Source organism: Leptosomus discolor, chromosome 20, assembly GCF_034619465.1.
Source record: "Leptosomus discolor isolate bLepDis1 chromosome 20, bLepDis1.hap2, whole genome shotgun sequence".
Lineage (NCBI taxonomy): Eukaryota > Metazoa > Chordata > Aves > Leptosomiformes > Leptosomidae > Leptosomus > Leptosomus discolor.
The window spans coordinates 7,573,676-7,601,313 of NC_141410.1; the positions used below are offsets into that span (position 1 = coordinate 7,573,676).

At 52.4% G+C, this 27,638-nt stretch overlaps 1 protein-coding gene across 2 annotated transcripts in view; it reads left to right on the plus strand.

The window, feature by feature from the left end:
* Positions 1-27,638, plus strand: part of SAMD11 (sterile alpha motif domain containing 11) — a 123,806-nt gene that overhangs the window by 77,629 nt on the left and 18,539 nt on the right. For both annotated transcript variants that reach the window (XM_086476189.1, XM_086476190.1), the window contains exons 6-8: positions 8,202-8,294; positions 14,928-15,092; positions 20,780-20,930. In XM_086476189.1, coding sequence (XP_086332315.1) covers positions 8,202-8,294; positions 14,928-15,092; positions 20,780-20,930 — 409 coding nt within the window. The remainder of the gene's footprint in view (positions 1-8,201; positions 8,295-14,927; positions 15,093-20,779; positions 20,931-27,638) is intronic.

The window sequence follows — 27,638 nt, forward strand, 5'->3', positions numbered from 1 at the left end:
TGAGAGAAGTCCACCAGGAGAGCAGACCTGACCACAATGAGCGCTGTGCATTTAGAGCCCTGGGGCAGGCAAACCTGCCAGGGTAACGTGTGACTGTGACCACCTTTTCCTGAAGCCCTGCCAGCTCAATCCCTGTCTTACCAACACGTGTTCCCTTTGGCGAAACTGGCCTGCCCTGAGCTGATCTAGGGAAAATGGGAAAGAGGATGGTAGCCATTACTATAATTTGTGAAAGGTCGTGTGTTGGTTTGGGTTGGTTTTTTCCCCTCCTGCTGTCTCTGCATACACAGGTAAGCCCAGGTTTCCGCCCAGGGGCACAGTAAAGATCCTCAACTCCTTTCCCTCTGCCAAGCATGTCTGATGACCTTCTGCAGTTTTTAGCCTCTTCAGTACAAGGAGGTGGGTGGGGATTCTCAAGGGTTAAGTTGCATGTGTGTCACTGTGGGGAGCAGACTCATAAATTAATCTGTCCTGATGATGCCTTCTCCCCAGATGCAAGCTTGTGGTTTCAGACCCAGTCAGGGGAGTCAGCAGGCATGAACAGGCTTGGGGGGAGCTGTCCTAGGGTGGAGGGCTGGGCATTGGAAGGATTTTATTAACGATTTGCTGTGAGCAAGAAGAGGGTCAACTGCCTATTTCATTCATTTTTCACCTCTGCACAATCTTTTTGTTCCCAATTCCTTTTCTTCCTTTTTGCTTTCTCCCCTTTCCTGCTCTTTTCCCTCCTCCTCGCGTTTCTTTGGTTCTCAAACCCCTTTCCCCCCCTTCCTTTTCCATTCTTAATCCCCATCCCACATATGCACCCTTCTTCCTTTCCATTTCTCTTCCTCTCTTCAGTTCCCTTGTCCTCCTCCCTGTTCTCCCTTCCCCACCCTCCCTCCATCTCCAAGCTCCTCGGGAAGAAGACAATTTGAGGGCTTTCCGCTCTGCTCTCAGCTGAGAGGCTCCTTCCCTCAAGCCAATCAATGGCAGCCTTTCAGCCCCAGTGGGGCTTGGCAAACATTAGATCAATAAGTTATTAGCACCATTCTGTCAGCTGTAATGTGGAGATTGATCGGGGCCGGGGCTCCTGCATGCTGCCTGGCACTTCCCCAGCCTGATAAAGATGACAGATTAAGGGAATAAGAAAAAGGAATTAAGGAGTCTGGCTGTCAAAGCTGTCACGGACTGGAGGAGCGCTGGTTTTTTTAGGGGCTGAATGAGTGCAATCGGACATTTAAATGGTGCTAAGGGTACAGCACCACCAGCAGCTCTGTTGGAAATCGCTATCTTCAGCGTTTGATTTTCTAAAGGAAAGCTGGGAGGCATGTGGAAGGAGCAGCCAGAGGAGGTGGAGCAGCTGCCCTGGGTGTTGGAGGGGATACCGGGTTGCTGGCACAGAGCACACGCAGGACATTGAGCACCCAGGAGTCCCCAGGGAAATGCAAGTGCTGGCCCTGCCACATTGCCTTACCCACCTTCGGGCATGGCTGGGCGTTGGGTGGCATTCCCCAGGGCTGCGGGAGGTAGCTGTGTCAGAGGAATGATGCCAGTTTTCATGGCTTTTTATCACAGGTACCTAAGCTGAGGCCAGGTGACCTTTGACCAAGAGGTTTGTGGTCCCTCAAGGAAAACCTGATCCTCGTTGGAACCGTGCTTAAGTCTTCTGGTTTAACAAGCATCCTCCTTCTCCTGTCTTGCCCACCAGAACACTTTCTAGAGCTAGAAAGTGAGTCTCCAAAAGGCCTGGACTTCCAGCCCACCCTCCCAGCCTCATTCTTTAATTCTTTTTTTTCTGGAAGAGAGTGGGGATTCACAAGTTTGCAATTGCTAAAAAGCCTCTCTGCAGCATATAAAATTAATTCAGATCTCTCTCTTAAGTGCAGTATATCCTCTCCATGAGTGTTTTTCATACTATGAATATTTACCACCTTTCTGTGGCTTGGTGCATGCTGTAAAAATGAATTTTATAAGAATCTGGGAGGCAAGGGGATGTTGGTGCACCTTCTCTAATAAACAGCCTCATTACAGACAGACGGGAGGATGGCTCAAGCATGCCCTGCACGCCTTGGGAGCTGAAATAATGGACAGTCCTTTTAGGTGCTTGGCTCCAGCTAGGCAAGTGGAGCGAGCACAAGGAGGTGGGAAGTAGCAGGATACTGTTTGTGTGGTAGGAGGAATGGCAGATGCCTAGCGGTTAGAGCTGAGAAAGGGGGTGCAGGCTGCTTCTCATGCCTAGGAAAGGATGTGTTATACATTGGGAATCCTTCTACTCAGCTACTGTCTTGTGTGCTCCTGCAGCTTTCGTAAACACTGTGGTTAACTCACACTTAGGAAGGGGTCAGTGGCACTAGGCGTACCTTTGGGGTGCTACTTTCTGTGTAGGGCACTGAGATCGGTGAACGATGGTCACTGACTCCTGCCTATTGGAGTCGTCCTCTGCTAGCGAGAGGAGCGACTGCCCAACCAGTCTGCCAAAGTTAAGTTCTTTCAAAGCAAGCAGGAAGGAGAAAAACCTTTGATTACTCGATATGGCATCCCCCTTGCTTTGTAGTAAGAGACCATTAGTGTGTCCCGTTCCTCCCTCCCCTTTGTTTCCTCTTTTTCTTCCTGTTTCCAAGAGCCTCTTGTCACAGGGAACTTGAAGGGTGATGCTTAGGGGACGTTTGCAGATACCTCGGTCTAGGCTAGGGACAGTCCTGAGCCAGGAGTGCCTAGCTTGCTCTGCTGTTTGTACTATTGAGACCGGTACAGCAGCTAGCAAAAGGGGGCTCCTGCCCTGGGAAGCTTGCCTCTAAACCTAAATGACAACAAACAGATAGATACGGATCCGGAGGCGTAAAGGAACGACCAGGTAACCCAGTGCAATAGCTAAGGGGTGAAGCCTGGTGCCTGCCATGTCCCTAAAGCCATTAAGCTGACCTGCTGGGAGGAGGATGCTACCTTTATTTTGCTGCTGGTTCGACATCCCCTTGGCGGAGATCCAGCAGTATTTCCCCCTTCCTTGCTGGAACTAACTGCCCCGTGAGCTGGCATGCGCTCGTATTGTTCTAGGATCCCAAGTCCCAGAAGCCCACTGCTACCCTTCCCCCCAGCTTCCCCCATAATTTTTTTTTTTCCATTCTCGTTGCCCTCAGTTAAATTATGGCCCGTTATTCCCATGACCTTGTGCTTCACTCTCCCTTTGTTCCATTGATTCCTGCTGGCAAGGGATGGGGCCGATGTGCAGCCAGATTCCACGCCGCTGTGTGCAGCCTACTGCGTGGCCCCTCGTACGCCAGCCTTTGTTGAGAGCAGCTCTGGGCCTGCTGAGACTCAGCAAGCTGGGGCAGCTCCCGACAAAGGCACAAGCCCATCGCTGGGGAAGGAAGTCTCCAGGGTCCCTGCAAACCTGTCACATTCGGCACAAGAGCCGACCGAGCAGCAGGGCTGGAGCACCAGAGTTGTCTGAGCGGAGCGGCTCCTCTGGTGGTAGCCTGTTTGTGCCAAAGGAAAGGGGAGAGCTGAATAAGCTGAGATGCTGCCAAGACATTTCAGACTGGTCAGTGGGAATTGTCATCTCCAGGGTTTAAGTTTGATGCGGGGGGGAGTTAAGAGCAAGGGAGGATGTTTTCCTCTTCTTAAAATAATGTGAAAGGAGGTGAAAAAAGGTCTCTCCTCTCCTCAGATGTTGGCTATCTGAGCCTGGGCGATTTCCCATGTAAGTTGGCTCAGTTCTCTGTGTACTCAGAACTTCTGGGTCCAAGAAGCTTTCAGAGCGAAACCAACGATATGGATAGGGAGCGTGAGATAGGTCTTGATCTCTTCCCGTTGTGCTGTAGCGTAAGACAGTGCAGAAAAACTTGGTGCAGTCCCTTGGCCGTAATTGGGACCCTCTCTGTAGTCCACCCATTTAACAACATTGGGAGGGCAAAAATTTTGTGACCACCTCGTATTTATTCGTTTCCCTTCTCCAGGTGAAACCATGGGCTCCGTTCTCACCCTGCCGGTGATGCAACGTGTGTCCTTGGTGCATCTTCTCTGCTGCAGATTCCCTGGTAAAGAGTGGAGATAAAGTCCCTCCCTCTTTGGGGAAACCTACAGATAGGTTTTCTAATCTTCCCAGCTGACTTAGGCTCCCAAGTCCTCCCTTCAAAGCTGATAATGAGGCTTGGGATTCTTAGATGTGTTGGTGAACATAACTGTTAAGTCACCCAGCTCTGCTGGGCGCTGGGAGGCTGGGGATTAGAGGCAGTGCAGGAGCACAAAGCACCGTTACTTCTAGGTGACATTTCCACCCACGGCCTCCAATCGGTGTGTCTCAAGTCCAAAGAGGGCTGTGATTAGATAAAAGCCACGTCGCCCTGGCTTCTACACAAGCTCATTTTAGGGTGTTATACCCCCATCCTTTCTCTTTATGGTGCCAAAGCCATTGGGTGACACTTCTGTACGGAGGCAGAAGTGCAGTCCTCCTCCGCCTGACCTACTTTCCTGGCCTGTCTCTATTCATGTTTCACTGTACGAGTGCAGCAGGTGAGTGTTGGGCTTCCTCTTCCCATGAAAGAGGAGGGGGAAAAATCCACTTTGATTTCTAGATTTATGGGGAAAATATTTGACTTTTATTTCCCAAAAGCCCTCTGGATCTCTTCTGTAGCCCCTTGTCAGGCTAGCAGGAGCCTTGAATGTAATGCAGGATCTGGGGACCTGCATGGGGGACCTGGGGGCGGGGGGATGTGGTGTGTGACCTGGGCTGTTGCACTGGTGGCAGCAAGTGATCGGTATGCTTGGGGCTTCCTCTAGCATTCCTTGTATTACTGCCTGGCGTAGCTTCATAACGTTACGCTTTTACTGATGATGTCTTTAATTTTCAGCTTTAATATTAAAAAACTACCCTGATTTGGCCTCCTTTCACCTGAAATGCTTCGTAGAAGGCAGGAGAGAGGAGGCAAAAGCAGGGATTTGGGGGAAGAACAAAAAAAAGCGCCCCCCAACCATCCCTCTGTCTAAGGTAGATTGCTGCCTTTCGCAGGAACGTGGACTGAGCAAACAGCTACCTTTCGGTTTTCTGATCAATGAGTAGCAATGGACTCTAAATGCACAACCTGCCTTTGTGAGGGTGGTGAGACATCCAGAAGCTGCACTGCCGACTCATTTGCGAAACGTATTTGGTGCTGCTGCTGCTGCCGAGTCAGTGGGAGATGGACTGTGGATGCTGCTGTCCCAGCGCCTTCGCCCGCTGTCCTGGATCTTTGTGTGTGAGCGCAAGGAATGGTTGGATGAATGGTGTGTGGACATAAAGGGGTGAACTTCGAGTACAGGGTCCTGTAAAAGGGCACGTGGTTAGCAGGTGTGGGCGCTGTGCTGAAGCTGTGCGTGTGGTTTAAGCTGCAATGAGGGTGGGGTTGGTGCCGTAATACAAATACGTTGCCAGTTAGGTGGTGCCCCAGAATCTGTGAGTTTACGAAGTAACTGATGAAAATGTAACCTGCCTCTTCCCTGCTTTGCAGCTCAGAAAGCTCAGGGGGGGTACGACTTCTTACAACGCTGCGCTGGAATTCAAAAGATTGCTATTCAGTCTTGTGCTCTCCTACCGACCCAGTAAATTTGGGGTGGATTGTTGAATCTTTGTGCCTCCATACTGGCTACTGATGATAATTATTCCCTTTTCCTTGCATACTGGATATCTTGCTGATTTAGTCCCCACACTTCTGGGGACAGAGGCGGTCTCTAACACATCCGAGGGCTTTGCCTTAAATGAAGGGAGGAAAAAAAAAAAAAGAGGAACATTTTCATTCTGTGATCTGGCTGCCATAAAAACTGCTGGGGGGGTGGGGGAATCCAAATACAAACTCAGTGCGTGGGATTTGGTGCTTTGGTACAACGTGAACCTGAGATGCTGGGAGGAAAAGGCTGCGGATCATCCTAGAGATTAATACACTCCTGTGGGATCTCTCCGGAGGGCCCAGTTCAAATCTGGACCGCAAGACGCCGGGGACCTTTCCGAGGCAGGCTGTCACCCCTGACTGTTCCCGCAGCTGCCAGCTCGCTTGCGCTGGGAAGGGGGCATTTTGGGGGGCAGTGGGGCCTGGGGCTGATGGAGCCGGTGCCGCTTCAGAGCTCCTGCACGATCTCGGTCTTCCCCTGCGCCAGCGCAGCCGGTTGGGAGTGAGATGGGACTCGCAACCTGTCCTGCTGACGTGCCTGGGAACAGCCGGGCACGGCGCTAGTCAGAGCGAATGTCTGCTGGCAGATGGGCGCACGGGGGTGGGAGTGGAACAGCGAGAGAGAAGGAGTGATAGGAGGGTAATGAGGTGCCTTGGCAGAGTTGTGAAATCAAGGAATCTTTACTGCTCATATTCTAACTGCTGTCACATGTAACTGGTGCTTCTGTCGCCAGTTCTTCCATGGAGCCTCTTCTGCCTGAAGTACACAAGAACAAGCCCCGTTGGGTTTTGCTGCCTCCTGCCCAGGCTGGGAGGGGCGAGCAGAGCAACGGGACTTTTCTTGTTTCAAAGCCACAAATCCCGGATGAGAACACTTCTGAGGAGGATATATGATCTTGGCCTCCAGCGCTGAGGGTTTGCAGCATCAGACTAACATTTCCAGGAAAATCGACATGAAGAATGAAGCGTTCCATGGGGAGGGAGCTTGTGCCTCTCTTTGTGCTGTGTGGCCAGGTATTTCCTAGCTTTGATGCTGGCTCGGCAAGCTGGTACTGTCTGTGGCTTTGGAGAAACTGAGGCAGGAGGACTGATAAAATTCAAATTGTATTGAAAGGCTGACTCAACACCTGGGGGATGTGAAGTGCTGAGGGAACTTCAGTGCTGTCACTGGCTGACTCTGTCCTTTCCCATCTGCTTTCCAGTTGCCACTGTTCTGTTGTATTTACTCTGCTGTTGCTTATGGATGGTTGCAAGCCTCTGCAGTTGTCTCTGAGTGCCAGTTTTCCTAACAGGCTGGGTGACAGGGTCATGGCAAGATAAGATCGGAGGCAGCTTGTGCTCTTTAAAACCTTGAAATGCCACTTGTAACTTTGCAGAGTTCCAGAATCGCTCGGTGGATAAAGGCATTGCCTGGCAGGCTCTGCCCTCGGCACGTTAACTGTCTGCTCTCGGCGCTGCTCAGCCTGTGGCAGCCACAGATCTGTGCTCTGGATCTCTTGATAAATACAATGCCAAGGCAGGAACCTGGGCTTGCTTAGCTGAATTCAAAGTAATGCGGAGTGATTCTGAGTGTGAGGGGCAAGTTGCTTGGCTGAACATGTCCCCTAGAACACAGATAATTTTGTTGTTCTTATAAATAGCACCAAGGGGGTTTGTAACCTTTCTTAACCAACACACTTTGGGCAAATTGCAGAAGCTTTGCGTGCATGTTGACTCACAGGCAGATGCGATGTAGACTCACTCAAATATGGTGCTTGTTTGTGAGATTATTATTTTTTTTTTCTTTTAAGATGCTGCATCTTTAACAAGCCCTTGATAGATGAGAATTTGATGCTTGCAGTGACAAACAGTCTCTTCCTTCCTGCCCATATGCAACATCATGCTTTCAGTTTCCCCAGCATTATTATGGGAGGATATTGATTTTAAATCTGTTCGGGGATGCTGTAATTGTATATTAGGTATTTTGTGTTGGTTTGTAGGGCTGCAGTAATGCAAAAGGCTTGAGTGTTTCCGTACAATCTAGAGGGGGAAGATTGCTAAGGACCTTGAGGTTTTGAAGGAGGAGGGGGGGGGGAAGGGGGGGAGAGAGATTGAGAGAGAGAGAGGGAGAGAGAGAGAGAGAGAGAGATACTGTGGTAGGAAGATTCAGAGATCTGTTGTGCTTTTTTTTTTGTGTTGTTTTTTTCCTCCCCTTTCTCTCCCCCAGTTGCTTTGCATCAGGGCATGAAAGGAGTGGAAACACCAGGGGGACAAAAGGCAACAGAACAAATGATGAAACTCAGTAAGGAAATCAACTGGATTCAGAATTTATAGCTTTAAAACGTTGCATTGATCAGTGTGTGAATAGTCATTATGTGCTTTTGGACTGCGTGATTAGGAAAGCAGATCAAGGCTCTCAAGATGATGGTTTTTCTTACTTTCATTTTTTTTTTTTTCCTCTGCTTGTAATATATATGTGTGTGTGTGTGTGTGTGTCTGTGTGTGTGAGAGAGAAGCAAAATGCCAAAGTCTCTCTGGTTGCTTCTGCAAAGAGGAAAGTACAACCTTATCTGATGCTCAGGTTTCTCATCTCTCTTCTAGATGAAATTTTAGGCAAGAGAAGAGTATGTTCTCCCAACAGCAGCAGTGAGTGTCCTTTAGAAAGCAAGAAAGCCAGAAGTGAGTCCCCAAAGGGTAAGTGCTGCTTCTCCCTCCCCCATCCCCTTCCCCTTTCTTCTCCTTTCTTAAGAGTGGAACTTAATTGAAATTAAGGAGGGAGGGAAGGGAGGGTTGCAAGAGGCTGTGGTGTGGGAGCTGTAAGTATCCGGCACTGAGGGTGCATGAAGGAGGCTACCAGTGCGCTGTGCTTTCTTTATCTAATCGGAGGGAAGCTTGCAGTGCGAGAAAGGGATTGCCTCTTAATTAGAATAATTGCTTTATGATTAAAAAAGCAAGCTGCAGCTTTTGAGGTGGATTTTAGGGGTGTTTCTACTTTTCAGGCGGAATGTCTTGATTACATGTTTAATATAAAAGATACACATAGGCTTATCACGCTGACATCTGTTCCTTTAAAGGGAAAAAAAAGAAGCCTAGCAGGGAGAACGGGGCTGCGAGTTCTTTCTTACGCATTTATGGCACTGTTCCTATAGAGATGGAATCTGCAGAAGGTTTCTCTTTTTAGGGATTTTTTTTTTTTTTAAATCTTCTGATTTGTCTTATGGTCCTTTCCTATAAACATGATTTTTAAACTTTCTTTACGACTGGCAAAGTGGAATGGGTAATGGAGCCTGCAGTTAATGAGTTTGTCTCAAGGTTGCGTAAATGAGGTTTTGCAGGCCGTTCACTTAAAGGCTTTGTTGTTAAGTTCAAACTAATTAGCTGTCAGTAATACTCATCTCGATGGCTGTGCCTAACCTTTGGCCACTAAAAAAATAAAATGAAAAAAAAAAGCAGACTAGCATCTAAAGCTAGATCCTGTTTCATGGGTTTGGAGTCCAGCACCTGAGACTCTTCAAGGTGTATATTCTCAATAACCAATCTAGGGATTCCCAAAGGGGACTTTTTGCAGCAGCTTGTCCTGAAGCCTTCTTAAACTACATACCTTTATATTATGCTATATAAAAATTTATTGTAGGGACCTGGCCTGCATCCTAATTTCACATGATGTTCCTCCTATATGTTGTCTCTTCTGGACTCCTTGTCCCCAAATTGTGATCCAAAAGGCAGCATGCTCTGAGAGGATGTTGAATGCTAGTGTCACTTAAGAGAGTATTGCTAACACTGCCTAAGAACGTATTAAACCTTTTCTTCCATGTAACCCTCTCCTGCTTGTTAACTCTTTAATACAAGTAGAATTGCCTTAGCTTTTTACTGGGCTTTCTGAAAGGTGTGAAGAGGAGCCTTATATACTGCTCCTCTTTACCAGTTTTCCTTGATTTTTTTCCATTTGCCTTATTCCTGTTGTCCTTGAAATGTTTGTAGTAGGTGTGCAGGTAAGTTCCAGCAGGATGGCTCTAGAGATTCTGAAAGGCATTTGTTATATAGGGGCATGAGACTCCCCTAACATCCTCGATACACCTGCTGTCGTCTTTGCTGTTTCTGCTGAGTCTGTATCCTTTGTAATTCCGAGACAGTGCATGCTGAGGAACTGAATCCAGGTAACAGCAACTCCTGTGGCCTGGCTGAGAATGGGCTAAACTTTAATCGAGCCGTCTGAAACCAAACTATTGCATTTGGATTCACCCTGACGAAGTGGCTGAACTTGCCCCAAGTTGATGTTTTTGCCGTGGGAGCAGCAGGGTCAAACGATCCCATTCCGTTTCTTTCCTCTGGCCTTCCCGCCGTTTTTGTGTACTTGAGTGGGTTGGGTGCAGTGCGAGGCAGATAAGCAGCCCTTGGCTTTGCACCATGCACTCATCCTGCTGCTTAACTGTGAATGACTCGGGGATTCCCCCAAGTCATTAAGACAGGGGTTCCTAGGAAGCCCTGAATAAAAGCAAACTTTTCTACTCCCACTTTTTTTTCTCAGAAAGCCTTCCCTGCCCTTTAAAAGAGTGTGAGACAGAATGGAAATTCTGAGCTGGGCCTTTTTTTAATCGCCCATGTTACCTGTTTTTTTATTATATTACATCATTGGGGAACTCCTGGTCTCTCCAGCACTGTGGCAGTCATTTTAAGCCTAGGCTGTGCTGATGCTAGAATGCCATCAGAATAGCGAGGGGCTGAATAGGTGCAGAGACTTTTGTGCTTTGGGGGCCTTTATCTACCCACCCCCTGGTATGCAAAGGGGATCAAAGGAGGGGCTATAGCCAGTGTTTCTGTGTCTTAAGCTCCAAACAGCGAGGGCACCTTGCAGCTGAGAGCTCCTGGGAGACTTCCCATCCTGCTGGCAGTCAGGCAGCGTTCCTGTGGCATGGGTACCATGGAGGGCCGGGAGGGAAGCGGTCCGTGCGTTCCCAGCTCTGTCCTAAGGAGCTGGTTGGAAACAGAAGGATCTGTGTTGAGCGACAAGCCACTTTCAGGCACAGTGGACCCTAGTGGCTGGTTACCTGGAATTTGGGAAGTGCTGCCGGAGAGTAGTGCTGTGAAGATTGTGCTGGAGTCCCCCAAGCTTGGCCAGGACCCAGGTGCTGTGAGAGCAGCTTGTGATTTAGGAGTGGGAAGGGAAACAAGGACCGACAGGAGTTTTGTAGCCCGTGCGTCTCCGCGCTGTCCTCCGGCAGGAGCCAGGTCTGCAGCGTCTCCCTGGGACGCGCCCTTCCTTTGGCTCCGGGCCGGGGGTGAGCCTTGGGCGGGCACTGGTGGACAGCCCAAGGTGGGGACTGTGCCCCTCTCCATGACTTGTTGGCCCTGGATGCAGCTCTTGCTCGGGGCACGGCTGCATTGTCTCTGAAACAGCCTTTTGAAGGGGAGAAGTGACCCCGTGCCCGCGGCACATCTCGTGCTGCTGTGGCTGCGCCTGACAAGGCGAGGAGAACAGAAGCGGCCAAGTAAATCACTCCTCCTCTCTGACTGAGTGAAAAAACACCTGTAGGGCTGGAAACCCTTCCAGCGGGGAAGCAGTCACCTTCCCTTCCCCCTCCCCAACGCTCGCCGTGTGCGCACCAGAGATCAAAAGAGAGCCCTATCTCGGTGGAAACAGGGCCGCGCCAGCGCTGCTGTCAAACAGAGCAGAACGTTCTCGCGTCTAATATGGAAATGCGAGCATATCAGAGGCTCGGAGCGAGGGCTGTGCTGGCAGGTCACGGAGGAAGCTTTCTCCCCGGGAGACGATTCCCCCAAGTAAAACCCTCACTCCTGCAGCAACAGCATGTCTGGAGATCTGCTCCTCCGATACCTCGAGACGTGAAATACAACTGAAAGATTGCAAAAAAAAGAGAAAATCGGTAAGAGTATTTTCGTTCCTATTTGGACTGCTAAAAAATAAATCTGGTGGAAGCCTCGTCATTTGGGAAGATTTGAAACTAGACTGGATCAAGTGCTGGAAAACATACGTAGGGAACAATATTGCACTTGCCCCCTGGGGTGGGCTGATGAGCTCATATGCTGCTCCTTCTGCCATTCTCTTTTCTTTGCTATTGTCGATCATTTAAAACAAAACAAAATCTTATCTTTGGTTAATGAAGTAGACCAGAACCAAAGCTGGACTACAGCTGAGCAGTTGAGATCCAGCCTCTGTCGATTTGTTCCTCTTCTTTTGGGGGGAAACCCATATGTTCACTGGTTCGGCAGCTGTCCAATTAGGCCAAATGAAGGCAAAACGTTTGGCCCCGTTCTTGCGAACGACTTCACTGCCCCCCAGACCCATACTGCTGAATATGGTGGGAGCGGGCACGGGCCCTCTCTGCCCTGGCAAGTGACAGCTCAGGCAGCAAAGACCCTAAAGCTCCTGACTAAGACCTGGCTTTGAACCTGGGGTGAGGTGCTTTTTGCAGGAGGCTCCTTAAGCTTTGCCCGTGGTTCAGTAAAGGGAGCCTCGGCCTGTCATGGCTTTGTTGTTGCAGAGGAAAGGAGATGGACAGGCTGGGTGCTCCTGACTTGTCTGGGATTGCTTGGGGAGGGTGTGCTTTCTAAAAGCTTGGTGAAAAGGTGATGGAGCAGTGCCACATCCTTCAGGCAGAGCAGAAAACCTGCCTCCTCTGAGAGCCTGAATTCCCTGCGGCTGCTGCCATCGGGACCCTGCAGTGTTGGTGGGAGAGGTGGGCTCCCCTTGGCTTGGGTGAACAGGGAGGCATGCTGGAGAGCGCGAAGACCCAACAGATGCCTGCCTCAGCTGTGCCTTCCCAGTGACCGTGCCAGAGTCCATTTCACACCTGGCGGCTGGAGGAGATTTGGCGAGATCAGTCTCCCGCATTACCCCCTGGTAATGACAAAAGCAGACAGCAAAGCTTCAGCAAAGCTGGAATTATCGCTGGCTGAGTCATGTGAAATCTTCCAAGTTTTAAGTGTGGAAATCCAACCTTTCTCTGGACTCCTCCTTCCCCTTAGCCTCCCCTTGCCACCCCCATTCTCCCTCCCCTCCTTGCACCTGAAATCTGCTCTGCGGCTGATCGGATAGAGTTTATGGTAATTAAGTGTTATTAAATCCCCTCCCCCCTCCCTTTTTTTTCTCTAATGACACAGCTGTGGAAAAAAAAAAAAAAGGCTGTTTTTCTAAATCAGGTCTGTGGCATGCGGCTTTGCTCCTTAGACCTTTGGTTAAGAGCATCAGGAGGGAACTGAAACAGTTGGCGCACTTCTGCGTTCCTGGGGGAGGCGGCAGGAGCGGCAAGGGAGCGGAGGAGGATGTGGGAATCTGGCCCACAAGGTGACTTGGTGGGAAGGGGACGTGGAAGGGAATTCTGCCCCCCCCCCCCACCTCCCCCAACTCCTTCCACTGGTGTCTTGCAGGTTTGGGTACCGGCGGCGAGGAGTGGGAGGGAGCAGGCACGGCACGGCTGCTGTCTTGTGCAGCCTCCCTCTGTCGGGTCTGGTTTCAGAGCGCAGGGTGGAAACCCAGCTCGTGGTACGGGCGAGCTTCAAGCAGGCCATCAACCTGTGATTCACACAGGAAGCCTGCGGTCCCCGAGGCGCAGATACGTGTTGCTGGGGTAGAGATCAGCGGTTGCAGATACGGCCACAAATTGCGATGCTGATGGCGAATCCCTGCTGAGCGGGGCGGCTGACCTGGGTCGGAGAGGACTTTTGCAGAGGAAGAGTGCCTCGGGAGCTGGTGATGCAACCCTTTTTCACTGAAGCTGTGTGCAGCTCGGACTCTTTATTGTTGTTGTTATTATTAGCCCCTCCTGTGTTTTGGGGAGGAGGTGGCTTCTTTACAACGTGTGAAGGTTGCATGCCCAAAATCTGAGCCCCCCTACGCTTGGTTGTGTAATGAGTTTGGTGGCAGACGGCGCTTGCACTGACGGCCTCTCCTTCTGGCCAAGGCAGAAGTGAACCAGCCCCTAAGCTGCTGTAGCAGGGGGACGTTTTACAGGTTACTCTGCCTCGTGGACTGTATTTGTTTGCCACAGGCTGTCTTTTCTGATAGCTAGGTTAGGGGCCTTTCTCTCACTTGACAGGGATCCACAGCTCTTTCCCCAGTAAGATGTCCAGTACCTGCGTATTCATCACAGTGCTGACACTGGTGTGAAGTAAATGGCCTGTGCTCGGAGCCACCACCTTGAATTTGGAGCCAGTCTGGCAGCAGAGTCACCTGCCATGAGCCCTGAGGGATTCTGTCGGTGAAATGAGGTGGATGAAAGAGCAGGAATCTGGGGCACACGGTAGGGTGGTCTTGTCATTCACAGAACGCAGCGGTGGTCGAGTGACTGCAGCATGGGGGGGAGCCCTTCCCGCTCCCTCCCTTCCCTTCTGCCTGTTTAGATTGTTACTGGGAGTTCCTCTCTGAGTAATGAAAAGGTTTTGCCTGTGGGGAAGATCCAAGATAAAATAGTGTTATAGCAGCTACAGCCAAGGCGGAGAACGGTAATTACTCTGCGTTCTGCTTACAGTAAACAGAAAGCCTCTGTGGTTTTATCTCCCTGATTGTTAGACTGGGATCCCTACTGCCCAGGGAGCAGAGAGCGCCTTCCTCAAAGTGCCTCCCTCCCTCCTGGGCTGTGCAGTCATTCCAGGAAGATGGAGAGGTAGGCTGGGCATGTTGGGTGTGATTTTACTGGCCTCAGGGGGCTTAGCCGTATGCACAGGTCTGAAACAACCTGCTTGTGCGCCTTCCCTCCACGAGCTGGGCAAGTGGACTGCCATCCCTGCGTGTTGTGGGGTTGTCAGCATCACCTGCACTGGTAATGAACGTCTCTCACGTTATTGTGTCCTTGCTGGTGTTGAGAAAGGTGGGGGAAAGGGGTGCGTGTCTGATCAGGTATTAGTTGAAGGAAAGAACTCTTGTCCCCTAAGATGAAAGGGTGAGAACTCAGTGAACTCTTTCATCCTTCCTGTCCTCTTTGCCACCTTGGGGGTTGTGAGCTTGCTGGTGATTTTGTGTTACTATAGTGCAACGCTTGTTGCTTTAGGTGGGGAAAGTTGTCTGTGAGTTTTTTGGGTGCTGTGGCAACTGAAGCTGTAGACTTTCCGGTCTATAAGCGTGCCCGTGTTTGGAGGTTCAGCAGGTTGTAGGTGTGTCTTGGCTGCATATGATGGTACCTCTTGGAGCACAAGGACAGCTGCGTTTGGCAGCTTGGCACGTCAAGTGCAGTGGGTACACTAGAGTTGTGGGAATCGTGCTAATATCCCTCTACCCCCCTTTTTCTTTTGCGCTGTCCCTATACTTATGTGATTTTTTTCCACTGTATTTCTCTCTGGAAAAAAAGACCAAATCTTTCTGCTCTTCAGAAAACTCCCACACGCCTCTGCTTGAGGACTCGGTGACTCAGATGACCCCAGAGGAGCACTATAGACGCATGATGTCGGCGCTGAACGAACACGGCACGTTTGAAGAGCAGCAGCAGCAACGTCTCTACCAGCTGGCCAACAGCATGGCGGTGCCCAGCCACGGAGGTACCGGCCCTTACAAAGGGGAGAAGGGGCTCGCTTTCCATCCCGTACAAGTCCCGTAAGGTGTCCCTAACCCCTGCGTGCACGTGAGGAGGATTTACGGGCTGCAGTGGTGCGTGTTTATCATGCAAGGAGTGCAGGCGGTGCTGAAGTGTATCCTGCAGGCCGTTTCTCCCGCCATCTCTGTGGAGGCATCTACCCTCAGCCATCCGCAAATGCTGATGCCTTCTGCAGGCATCTGGGGGGGCCAGGCATTTCTTACAGATGAGCTGCGCCACCGTTACTGTGTGTTTTGCAGTGGTGGTGAGGCGGGTCCTTTTCTTCCTTTGTTTCAAGAGTTTGCGTCAATTTGAATATTCAGAATCTGTGATCTAAGCCTTCCTTGGGTCATAGTGTGGAGCAAGGGGAGTGAGTGTTGGCATAACGTAGGGAGGGCTGTGAGACGTAGGCAGTGCCAGATAATCCTGCCATTTAGCGATGGGATCTGAAACAGCAAGATGTTGTTGCAGGATTTAGTGAAGCATTGATAGTGCTGGGTTTAGAAAGTTGGTGCGATAGTTGCTACGCTCAGACATAACGTAAATTGGTGTTAAAGACCTTTCACCTTAATGGGAATTAGATGTCTTATGATTTTACGGGCAATTAAGATATGCAGATGAAGCGAAGTTGCAGTGAAGACAGCTTAGCAGGCAAATGCTGAAGTCAGTGGGACAGGTTCATCCATGATATCATCTATTGAAAGCAATTATGTTTATATCACTAAAGATTGATCTCATCCTTCCCTAGCCAAAACAAGATCTGCTGTGGAAAAGTGAGGGAAAAGGTTGCTGAAAGGGAGGGAACTTCTTCCATACCCAGTGTATGCTCACTTGGTGAGGGCTTCCTCAGAGCATTGCCTTAAGGACCGTGTAGGTCCCAGCTTCCAGCACTAAGACATTGTCCCCAGACCTGCCCAGGACGGGCTGGTTCTCTGAGGCTGAGCTGGGCACTAGGGATAGCTTTATTTGAGGTCTGTTGTGTGCGCTGCAAGGTTGTGCCTCTGTACCTGCCTGTCTGCTGTTTCTAGACTTCAGCAGCACAGAAGTATTTCTGCACCGTTGTCTGTGTTCAAGGGAAGATGGTGCCATTCTGCTCTTTGAAAGGAGGCTGGTGCTTGTACAGTTACGTTAGTGCAAGGAGGGGAAAATCCAAAACCTGGTCCTGAAGCGGCCTCCTTATTAACAGATACCGTTGTCCAGTGCTGCTGCCTTGTCCTGGGGCCGGAGTGGCTTCCTGAGGGGCTAAGGGTCCTGCAGCACCAGGATCTGATGGGTTCCGCAGGAACTGAAGGATCGCTGATAGGTTTTGCCTCGGTTGTGGAGGAAGCTGATGAAATCCAGCTCGGCTGCAGCATCCTGCTCAGTGCCTAAAGGGGGCACTAAGCAGTTACAGGTTCTACCCTGGGAACCACTTGGCAGAGCGCAGGAGCCACAGGCTAAGGGCTCCTCAGCCCGCTTCACCTTCCCTTGGGCAGGCAGAGCCTGCTGGCGCCGGCTGGGCTTGGTCCAGAGCGAAGCTGTGCATTTATGCCCGAGTCCTCCGATGCAGGGGTGAGGGGAGTGACATCGTGTCTGGATCAGGGAAAGCTAGGGAGATGGAAGAGGGCATGCTGTTCCAGTCTTGGGAGCAGAGGGTTGAAGCATCCCAGCGCCACGCAAGAACCTGTAGCCCCTGTGCCGCTTCCTACCCGAGCGTGGAGGGCTGGCACGTCCCTGCCCGGGTGATCCGGGGAAGGAGCGCAGGCAACACCGGCGAAGCATCCAGCAAGTGCTGGAGGAGAATCTCTGGTCTAGAGTGTAAATCCCCAGGGCTCCTTGTTAGGTTAATGAAGAGGCTGTCTTCTTTTCCACTCTGTTTGATTTGATTGGCTTCTCTGGGGGCAAGAAGGCGATTCTTTTCGCTGTGGAGTAAGGATTTGCTTATCAGCAAAGGCATGGCATAAACCTGTGCTGAGACGCACCGTAGCGAACATGGCACGTGCTTCTGTGTGTGGTGCTCAGCTGTCCCAGGCATTTACAGAGCTGCAGAGCTCCTGCAAGCAGGATGTATAGGTACGGGGCAAAGCCGTATATATGTTATACTGTATATACTAAATATATATGAACCATGGGGCTGGAGATTCCACACACGGACACAAGCACATCAGGTGAGAGGACAGTCTGTAACATGCATCGTGCACAGAAGGGTAACGCGCGCAGACATGCAAATGCTGAATATTCAACCGTGAACACGCAGGTCTCTGTAGACAGTGTTGAACAGAACAGAGCACGTACTCAGCACCAAACCTGTCGTGTGTACTGGTATCGTAACAGACAGTCGTGATAAACCAGTTAACCTGGGCACTGGGTGGCCGCTGGACATGCCAACGTGCCCCTCCAGGCACAGCGTGTGCTGCACAACAGCTGGTATCACCCCCTTCACCCTCCCTGTAATGAACAAAGTAGCTCATTACATTAAAAGCCTGACGTATTTTTTATGATTATGATTAAATTGTCTCGTCAGCATTTGTTAGGTGAGGGGTCACACTGGGGTTTTGGGGTGGGCAGGCGGAGAAAAGGAGGCTGCACAGACAGGCTCTCCCGTGTAACACTGACAAGACAAAACTTCGTGTATTTTGGATTGTCTCCACACCACAGGGCTCTGGTTGGGCTATAAATTATTAGTGTCAGTACAAAGCGCAGTTTATCTGCGGGCTCACGTGGAGGCACCAATAACATTAATAATTTAAAAAATGTTAATAATTTAGAAATCTTTTCTTTTAATTGCTTTTCAACCCCCCTCCTCCGCCCCCATTCTCCCAGTGGCATTCATCCCACATTCTGAATTCAGTCTGTCTCCGTGCCTGGAACCTCCATCCGCCAGCGTCCCACTGTCAATCAATCTGATTTCCCAACTGTCAGAGTGCAGGATTGTAAATAACAGATCCTCCGGGGGGGGGGGGGGGGGGGGGGGCTGTGCGAGGGGGTAGGGGCGCAGGGGAGGGAAGGAGGGGAGAGAAAGAGGAGAGGAGAGGGTGTGCGTGGTGGGGGTTGTTGCGGTCATTCAGGATCAATGCGGCTTCTGGAATTGGCTGCACGCCAGACTTCTAAATTACAGGCGCTGTGGCAATAAGGAGTGACCTGGGTTTTTCAGATAATTAATTTATAAACATTGGAGGTGCACGGTCCTTGGCTCAGAGAATTCTCTAGGCTTTTTATGTGATCTGGTGAGGTTTGTTGTTTCCCTACTTCGTACATACTTCTGCAGTTCAAGATTGTACCTCACTTTAATATTTGTCCTCTCAGTTGGGGGTGTGGGGACGGGGGTTGTGTGTGCATGGATGTGGCTAGAAATGTTCAGGTACCGATGTCCTTCTTACTGCCAGCAAAAATAGCAGCTGCGTAGGCGTTTCCACTCCACCTTGCAGTCCCACCGCGGGGCTTCAGCCCTGACCATCACCAAAATATTTGACAGTGTGATTGGTGAAGCTCAGGCTGGGCTGGGCTCATCTTGGGGCTAAGAGGAATATGGATGGCTGAGATTTCCAGAACCAAAGGAAAACAGCGTGGCGGTATAAAGGAGATGGAAAGTGTGTCGTTACCAGGGTCATGCAACACTCTTATATTAACCTGGCTTTATGAATCTGTTGTGGGGAGGGGACTCGTATGCTGCTGGCTGTGGAGTGCTTTGAAATCTCAGTATATGAGCTGATCCTGAGCAGGGTGTGTTCGTTAAGAGAAATCTTCCTCTCCTCCTCTCCCCAGCTGTGTTTTGGTTTCCTTTTGCAGAGTGGTACACGGGGAGTGTATAAAGGAGGTTTCCTCTAAGTGTGCATCTGTGTGCGGGCGTTTCCTGTGCACTGCGCGAACGGCAGCAGAGGTTTTGTCGGGGGATATCAGCAAGTCATGTGTGAGGCCTTTTCACATAGGTGTAGGAACTCAGGGACTCCTGATGCTTAACTGTGAGAGAGTAGCACTGTCGAAAAACCCTCTGTCAGTGCAACTGGTACAGATGTCCATGTCACTAGACCTTCTCACTTCCTTGGAGTGCGCTGTGGCCCCTGTTAATGCGCGCTTGGGGTCTATCTGGCCATGCCTGCATTGCCCGTCACGTGGCACTTGGGTGGGCAGCTTGCCTACGCTGACACCCACCCTGGAAGGACTAGACACGCGTATGACCCGTCTTTGCACATCTGCCTGGGTAGTAGGTAGAGGGTTCTGCCACGGTAACGAGGGGAGCATTTCTTTCCGACCTGCCGCCGATGGAAGTGTCATGCCTAAGGGTGGAAGGAGCCCCTTTTTGTCCCCCATCCTCATCTGCTCTGTGGCCCAGCCCTTTTCTACAGCAGGGCTGCGCTAGGCAGGGACAGACCTGCCGGGGCAAGCTGTCACCCCTTGCCCAGGTGAGGACTCCAGCAGACCCCAGGCTCTGGGTGACCGGCTGGGAGGGGTTCACCATGCTTAGGAAAACGGCCCTTGGTGCTCTGCAGCCCCACGGCTGGGCTGTACCTGGTGGCAGGGATGGGTGCTCCCCGGCCAGGCGAGTGGGAGGCGGCGGGTGCTCTCCAGCCGAGGGGATAGAGCCAGCCCCCCCCCCCCCCAGCCCCTGATTTCGGCAGCAGAGGGAGATGCTGGGCCAGGGAAGGCTTCGCAGCGGGAGATGCTGGGCCGTGGTTTGGCGGGGCGGGCGTGTGGGCAGGCGCTGCCCCCGGGCGCAGAGCGCTGCCCGCAGCAAACCCTGCAGCCCCCGGGGGTTGGGGGGGGGCCGGGGTCGGGCCACCTAAAACCAGCGGTGCCCAGCGCAAGGGGCCTGCGGATCGCGGAGCCGCTGGGCGCCGCCGGCCGTGCGCCTCGGCGGGGCTCCGCGGGTGGCCGGGGCCGGCTGCTCCGGGCCGGCGGGGGCGGGGGGCGGAGGCCGCGGCTGGGTTCTCGGTAGCGGGTCGGGTCAGCTCCGCTCCCCGCTGGGCACGGCGGGGGCCGGGGCAGGTGCCGCCGCGGCTCGGGAGGTGCCGCCCCCGGGGCTCCGCGGAGGGGGGCGGGGGGCAGGCGGGCGGCTCGGGAAAGCCTCCCCTCTCCTTTTTGTCTCCCCCCCCCCCCCATCCATCCTTCCCTCCCTTTTTCCCTCCTTCCCTCCCTCCCTCCTTCCCTCCCTCCAACAGGAAGGCAATTAAACAACAATCCACCCCCTCCCGTAGTTGCACAATTTCCTCCGCTGCCAAACTCCCTTGGCGGCGGAGGCGGATCCCGCTAAGAGCCCGCTCTGCCGGGTGAGTACCCGGGGCAGCCCGGGGCAGGGGGACCCGCAGGGCCGGCCGCGCTTCCCCCCCCCCCCCCCATATCCCCGGCGCTTGACAGCTTCGCCCGCCCCGCCGAGACGGGGCTGGGGCGGGGGGAGCAACGGAGCGGGCTGTCGCCGGAGGGGCTGCGGGGAGGGACGGGACGGCAGCAGCAGCAGCCCCCGCCGCCCGCGGGGAGCCGGCGGCGGCCCCGGAGCAGCCCTTGCCGCCCGGGGGCTGCGGTGGTGGGCGGCTGCAGGCGGGGAGCCGGAGCGGAGGGCGGGCGGTGGGTGCCTGCGTCCGTCCGGGGCGGCGGTGCGGGAAGCGGGGAGGGGGTGAACGGGACGTGGGGGTCCGTGGAGGGCAGCGGCTCATCCCATCCCTTCCCTCTCCCCAGATCTCCTGCGGGCGCGGCAAGAAGTGGCGGCGGCGGCGGCGGCGCGCAACCCCGGCGCGATGGAAGCGCACATCCCCTCGGCCAGCAACTCTTCCAGCCAGCGGAGGAAGCAGGGCCTCCCCCAGCACAGGGACACCCACTTCCCCGAGAGGTACCGCGGGGGGACGGGGGAAGGGCCGGCCGAGGCTCACCCACGCCCCGGGGCGGGGTTTGCTGCGGCCGCCACGGCATCGCACGGGGGGGCTGGGGAGGTGGGGGGGGGGGGGGGCTGTCGGAGCAATGTGCACCCTCGGAGCGTCTGGAAAGAGGGGTGCCTGGGTGAGGGTAGTGGTGCCCGTGGGGGTGAGCAGGTTTGATTTGCCCCGGGGACGCGTTAACGTCTGCCTTGGGCGTCATGCAGGTGCAAAAGCGTGGTGTGGCGGGTGTGCCCGCCGCCCGCTGGGGTGTCCCTACGCAAAGGGGGGTGATTTGCACTCGTGCGTGTACACATTCAACATCCAGGTTGGCGAGTGGATGGTTGGGAACGATCCCAATCCTGCCTCGGATCTCCAGAGCAGATGCTAGACTGGATCTACCCTGATCTTTGGTACAGAGCAAGTTAAGATGGTTTCGTTTGCATTTTATAGCATCCCCAGCTAATGAGAGAGACTGAATGCTCTAGGATGGAATAGAAAGAGAAGTTTTCTGTTTTGAGGAAGAGGCACGGCTTGCCTTTTTACTGCTGATAGGAGTGCTGGAAAGCTGATTTCCCCCCCGCCCCAGGAAATTCTAGCTCATTTATCTTGCTCTGTGCCATAAGCCATTCCCTCTGCAATCAAGAACTTCAGAAGGAAATGAAATTAAAGCTGCGTGCATTTCTGACAAGGGTAGCAAAGGCGGGAGAGGGCCTGGCAGCCACGGGGATGCAAAGGCTTTGAGTGTCATGGGACAAGCCGTGAAAGGCTCTAGTAGCTAGACTTTTTTGGCTTTCATCTTGCGGTGGGGGCAGGCATCAGGCTGCAATATTCGTTCTATAGCATGTGTATGTATGTGTGGAGTTCACAGTCACACATGCATGTTCCCCCCACCATTTACAGCTTTGGAGATCCAGTCTGGTTTTCCTTCTTTCGACCAATGGGTTTGCAATGTGTAGGGGCTGGGCAGACCTGGTAAACCTTTCCTCCTACAGGGTGTACTTTGGCTAACCCACCTAATAAAAATCCAACCCAGTCCGTGTGGATTGTAGGCAGACCTGTGAGGAATGCAGAAATAGAGGAGTTTCAGTGCAGTCAGTCATCAGGAAAATTTCTCCAGCTATGTGTGGCCTGGAGAAGTGCCAGAGCAGCCGGAGGCCTGGCTGAAAAGGCGCGTACGGAAGGGTGGAGGTTGCTTACGGGGAGGTGCTGCGCCTAGGAGGGGCAAACTGAAGATGAATTAGATATGTATCAAATCCAGAGGAACTTGCCACTGCCAGACAGGTGTTCTGGCTAATGGAGGTGGGCTAGGCCGGGAAGTGTTAAATCATTTGGGAAGAGGATGTTATCTAGCAGGTTAAGGAGAGGACTTGAGTTATGGCCAGCGTTCTTCCCCAGTTACGGGAGGGACAGAGAAGTTGCTTGCTAGGTCAGGGGACAGGGGCTGAAGGCCAGGAGTTAACGGTTGGAAAGGACCACTCTTCATCTTGATTCAGTTCTCCAAGCAGCCCTACGAATAGTTGCATCGGCATAAGTGAGAGGGACATCCTGGCGAGGTGAGGTGGGGGAAGGGAACACATAGGGGCACAACCTGCCTTTGATGTTGAGAGAAGTATCTGTGGGACCTTGGATTGAGTTTGCAGGAGTCCCTCTGTGTCTCGGTTTCCCTCGCTGCACGGTGATAGTGGTTCTCATTCTGAAAGCAGGTTGTGCTTAACCTTTGGGAAGGCCTTTGAGCACCTCAGTTCAAAGAGCAGTATAATGTGGCTTGTTGTGCGGAGCAAGGGTATTTGCACCTGCTTGTGAAGGTCTAGTTATTTGCCTGTAAGCAAGACCAGCCTGCGGTTGTGTTGGTGGGAACAAAACAAAGAAGCTGTCTTTTTTCTCTGCGCTACATACTCTGTAGTCTCCTTTCTGTCCAAGAGTTTGCAGACTGGAACAAAGCTCATAGCATGTTGTCAGCCCTGGTTTTGTTTTCCCACACTGCCACTTCCTCAGACCGTACGTACAGGACCTGCTCTAGATGCCCGGGCAGAGTAGTTCTCCAAGGAGCTTTGAGACAAACCCCATGAAACCTCATCATGGTGGGCCTGGCTGGGCACGTGCTTCCTTCTTCTGCTGTGCCAAGGCATGAGGACGGCGTCAGAAGGCCCGGTGTGGCCTAACTCCTTGGCCAGGCTCTCAGGTGCGATAATCCTCAGTTAGCAGAGCGTGGGAGTCCTGCCGGGAACAGGGAAGCTACAACTACGCCCCATAGTCATGACTTGGTAAGTCTGCTTGACGTTAGTTCGTGTGATCGTTACTTCTCCCCAGAGGTCTGCAGCCCCCTGGGTGTCGCTAAGGGTCAGGTATCGCTCTGCTCCCGCTCAGAAATGGCCTGGGTGGAGCTGTCACGTGCAAACTGCTTCTTGCCGTTTTGCCAAAGCACCGCAGGCCTCTTTAGGTACGCCAGGAGAAGCCGTGGCCGTGCATTATAAAGCAGTAAAGAACTGTATGGGTTAATTTCTCCCTCCCATTCTCCCTGTTGCTGTTAGCCTTGGGTTTTGTACTTGGCTGCCATCGTCTTTGTCAACAGGGTAAATCAAAGCAGCCTCCGGGCACCTTTATAATAAAGGTATAGAACTTTTAAAAGGTTCAGATAGGCACTGGCGGAGGAGAAGGCAGCGGAGGAAGCTGGCTCACGTGCGTAGGCAAACTGTAGGTAGATTTACGGCGTCTCCTTTCCCAGGAGCAGAAGTAATAACGCATGATGCAGGGGGATGTGAACTGTTTGGCATGGCGTTAAAATTCCATTTCAGCTTCCTATTGGGAGATCTGTGAGGATCAGGTCAGCTCTCGAGTGCAGCAGCTTTGTGGGCAAGAATAATTAGCCACTCCAGACTTCAGCCATTATGTCTGGCAAAGCAAGGAGGGGGAAACCCACACTGGTGACCCTGTTTTATTTATGAGGGCAGTGCGGGTGTTGTTGCAAAGACAGGAATGCAGAGACCTTTGCCTGCTAGTGGGAGCTATACAGAGAGTTTTCCAGTTTCCACGTGTGAGGAGGTGGGTGATGAGTCTGAGCTAGGGAGCGCTTGGAAGACAGGTGTGTTCAGACATTTGTGAACTAGTCAGCATCCGTCTTTGCTGGTCAGAAACAGGCTGGTAGGTTTAATGATGCAGAGCATAAGGCAGGCAGGTGGGTGCTGGCTCTGAAGGCGGTGATACACTCGTGTGTGCACACGGACACACTGAATATGGATTTTTTTGTTCCAAGGTCCTTTTAGCCGGGGCAGTGGTCCCTTCACCTCTTTGCTCCAGTTTCCTCAGCTGTTGAAAAGAGTTAGTAAAACTGGTGTGTCTGGCCAAAAGTAGACTCAAGCTGCAGGCTTGAGAATCCATTTGGTTTCATGGTTTTGGTTTCCTAGATCCTTCTCTAGATTGATTCAGACTTGGATTATAGAGTGCCAGGACCTCGTGGTTTATTCGAAAAGATTGTTGAGTTCAGTGTTATAAAAAGACTTGGAAGAGGAAAGGGTACAACTAAGAGGTGTCATTGTAACTACTCCAGCCTGGAGTACTTCCCATCTCCAAACTGCTGTGTCTCCTGCAGAAATGGCAGGTGGCTGTGTCCCACAGAGAGGCAGAGTTGCTTGGATCCTACTCCTTGGATCCTGTCTTCAGAATTTGTTGGCAACGTGCTTGGTTTTGCTGGGGTCGTTTAGCCTGGCATGCTCTTAGCCAGGGCGCTCATCTCCTGGTACGTGCTGCAGAACTCGCTCCTGATTGTACTCTGTTCTCACCGAGCGGGCTGGTGTGTGTGAAGCCTTGGGAGCACTTGCATTCACCCCCTTTTGAGGAAAAACTTTTATACCTTGCAAAAGGAAGGCGTTGCAAGGTGCTCAGACGAGGCTGGGCCAGCTGCTGGTCGGTGTGGTGAAGCTTGTTGGCTGAATGCGATGCATCAGTTCTGGGTGACGAGTTACGAGGAGCTTGTTCACGGGGTTGGTGTGGGAGAACTTGCCCCGGTCTCACAGGAGGGGGAGGAGGCAGATTATAGTTGGAGAAGGGGCAAGTGTTGGGGCAGGTACTTTGGTGGTAGAATTCAGCGCTCTCTGGTCCTGTCTGTAAGATGCAGTAGGGACACAGTTCGTCTTCCAGGACCACAGACAATTGCGGGGTGAAGGCAGGAGGAATGCCAAGGAGCAAGAAATACTGCCTGCGTGAGATGCCGTCAGCATCCTGATCTGCTGGGGTCCTGGGAAGCCGAGCCCTTTGGCTAGAGTGTTCTGGGAGCGAGAGCTGCAGGGTCTCACAGATGCACTTACCGCCCTTCCGTTGCAGAAAGCTGACAAACACTGTGCATCAGAGGCTTTTCTCTGGGCAAAGATGTGCCTGAAATACCCAGCAAGGATTTTTGGATTGCTTTCTTTCCATCTGCTGTTGCTACCCTTTTTTCTTTCACCACCTAATTCCTCCCCTCTGTGTCACAGAGGCTCCTGTGCTCCTTGGGCACGTTCTCCAGTCCTCTCTGGACACATTCTCTCTCCAACTCTTACCCACCCCAGCCTCGCATCCCCCTCTCTGCTCTGAAGGCTGTATCCCTCTTTCTGGCGCTGGCAGGATTCCTCACCAGCTCCCAGCTGGCTGAGTGTTACACAGAGCAAAGAGGCCAAAGAGCTTGACCCGATTTAACTAATTTGGTTTTAGCGCCAGTTTGAATTTTGAGGGAGTGATTTCCCCTGGCAGCATAAACCAGACCCTCTCTGTGTCCAGGCCTCGTTGCTGCCCTAGAAGAGCAGCGCCAGTATGTGTCTCTTTCTGCCTGGAAATCCCAAACACCATTTTTAGAAAGCCCTTTCATTTTATTTGTTTTTCCCTTTCTGGCACAGACAGCGTCTGCGGATGGCGAACCAGCGAGGAGCTGTGTGCTGCTTGCCTATTACCTCAGGTTTAAAGTGTCTCTTCCTATCAAATGCAAAGCAGAAGAAAGCCGAGCTTTCACGCACTCTTTTTTCCCCCCCCTCCTCTTCCATCCGTTCTAAATTTATTTCCATGCCTTGCCGGTTTCAATCTGCATTTCCTGACCCTCTCACATCTCCAGTCACAGCCTGTGCTCCGAGCCTTCCTTTTGAGCTTGGAGTGAGTCAGGGGGAGCGCTGGTCTGGGCTTGGGAGGGATATGATGGGGTTAAAGTGAAAGGCTTGGTTTTAACAGTATAATGTGTAACCCCATAATGACTTTAAATATTGATTATTTGAAGGCCATTAGTGCTTATTGTTAAAGAAAAGTCGATACTTTTTAAGCCTTGTGAACCATTTGTCTCCTGTTAAAGGACATATCAAATTTAGCAGCATGCAGTGCAAATCCCCTAATACCCTGCTCACAAGCCTCCAGCTGGCATATTAGGGGGGGAGAAAAAAAAAGGGGGGGGCTGGAGGGAGGAATATGCAGTAACATAGAATCGCTCTCTGCAAGGTAAGGACAAGGCTTATCAGGTGTAATTGCCAAGGGCTAAATTCACATTCTCGGGGTATGGGACCGTAATTTAGCCCTGACTCTAAGAGGTGGAAGAAGAGGAAGGAAATTAATTGGGGGTTGAAGGCTGATGTGTACCTGAGAAAGGATGCAAGGATTCGTGTTTTGGTGCACGTCTGTCTGAAAGCTCAGTAGCGTTTCTTAAGGTCTCTGGGGCTTTTTATTCTGGGGTTGCCAGTTCATTTCAAGCTTGCTTGGAACCAAGTGGCTGTATCTGTACCAGGCAGCCTGGGAGGGCTTCCCAGCTCTGTGCCAGGACATGACCCGGTCGTGGCTCCGTCCTTCCTGTGCCAGGTTTCCATGCCAAGGATCAGGCAGATGGGCTGGAAGGGAGCAGTGGCAGGCTCTGTGTCTGGACGGCCGGGAGGCTGGGCTTGTGGGACAGCAGAAAGTGTGTGTCCTTCGTGGTGACACAGGCGGCGTGAATCCCTGCTCCTCGGTGCGCCAGGGAGTGTCGGTCTGCCTGCGGGAAGAAGAGTCCCTTGTTCCCTGAATATTTAACGGGCAGACCTGCTTGCTTTCCGAGTTATCTACTGCTCGGGCCTGATGCTGAGCATTAGGGGGGTGGCAGGAGAGGTGCAATGACTCCTTCGTGTTTGGCCTTATCCAGCCTCCCTGCTCTGACTTTCAGGGTGTACCAGTGCCAGCGGCGGGACCTTGGGCTGGTCCTGTTGGTCTGGCCTCACCCAGCAGCTTGCCCTATGCGTGTGCTTGGTGGAGAGCTCCAGTGTCGCTGGGAGAACAGCTCAGGGGTCTCGATGTGGTCTGCTGTCTCAGGCAGGCATGATGACAGCGAGTGTAAACGTGTCTCCCTGAATCTCCTAAACCTTTGGACTCATCCCCAGCATGTGCTGTGTGCGTAACCTAAGCAGCAACTGACCTCTCGCGTCCGATGCCACTGCTGCTGCGTTTCTTACAGCCCCTCTTACAACTACCTCCAGCCCCTTCCGAGCCACCGCGGGCCGCTGTGCTCAGCCGTGGCACCGTGATCGGGTCCCGCAGCAATGGCTTCATGTCACCGTCCCCCTTCCCCAGCCGGAGCTCCGCTCGCTGACCAGTCCAAAATACGAGTTCATCCCTGGCCCCAAAAGGTGGGGAAGCTGCACAGCTCTGATGAGAGGACAGAGGGACCTGCAGGGTCTCGAGCAGAATTCCTTAGGGACCGACGT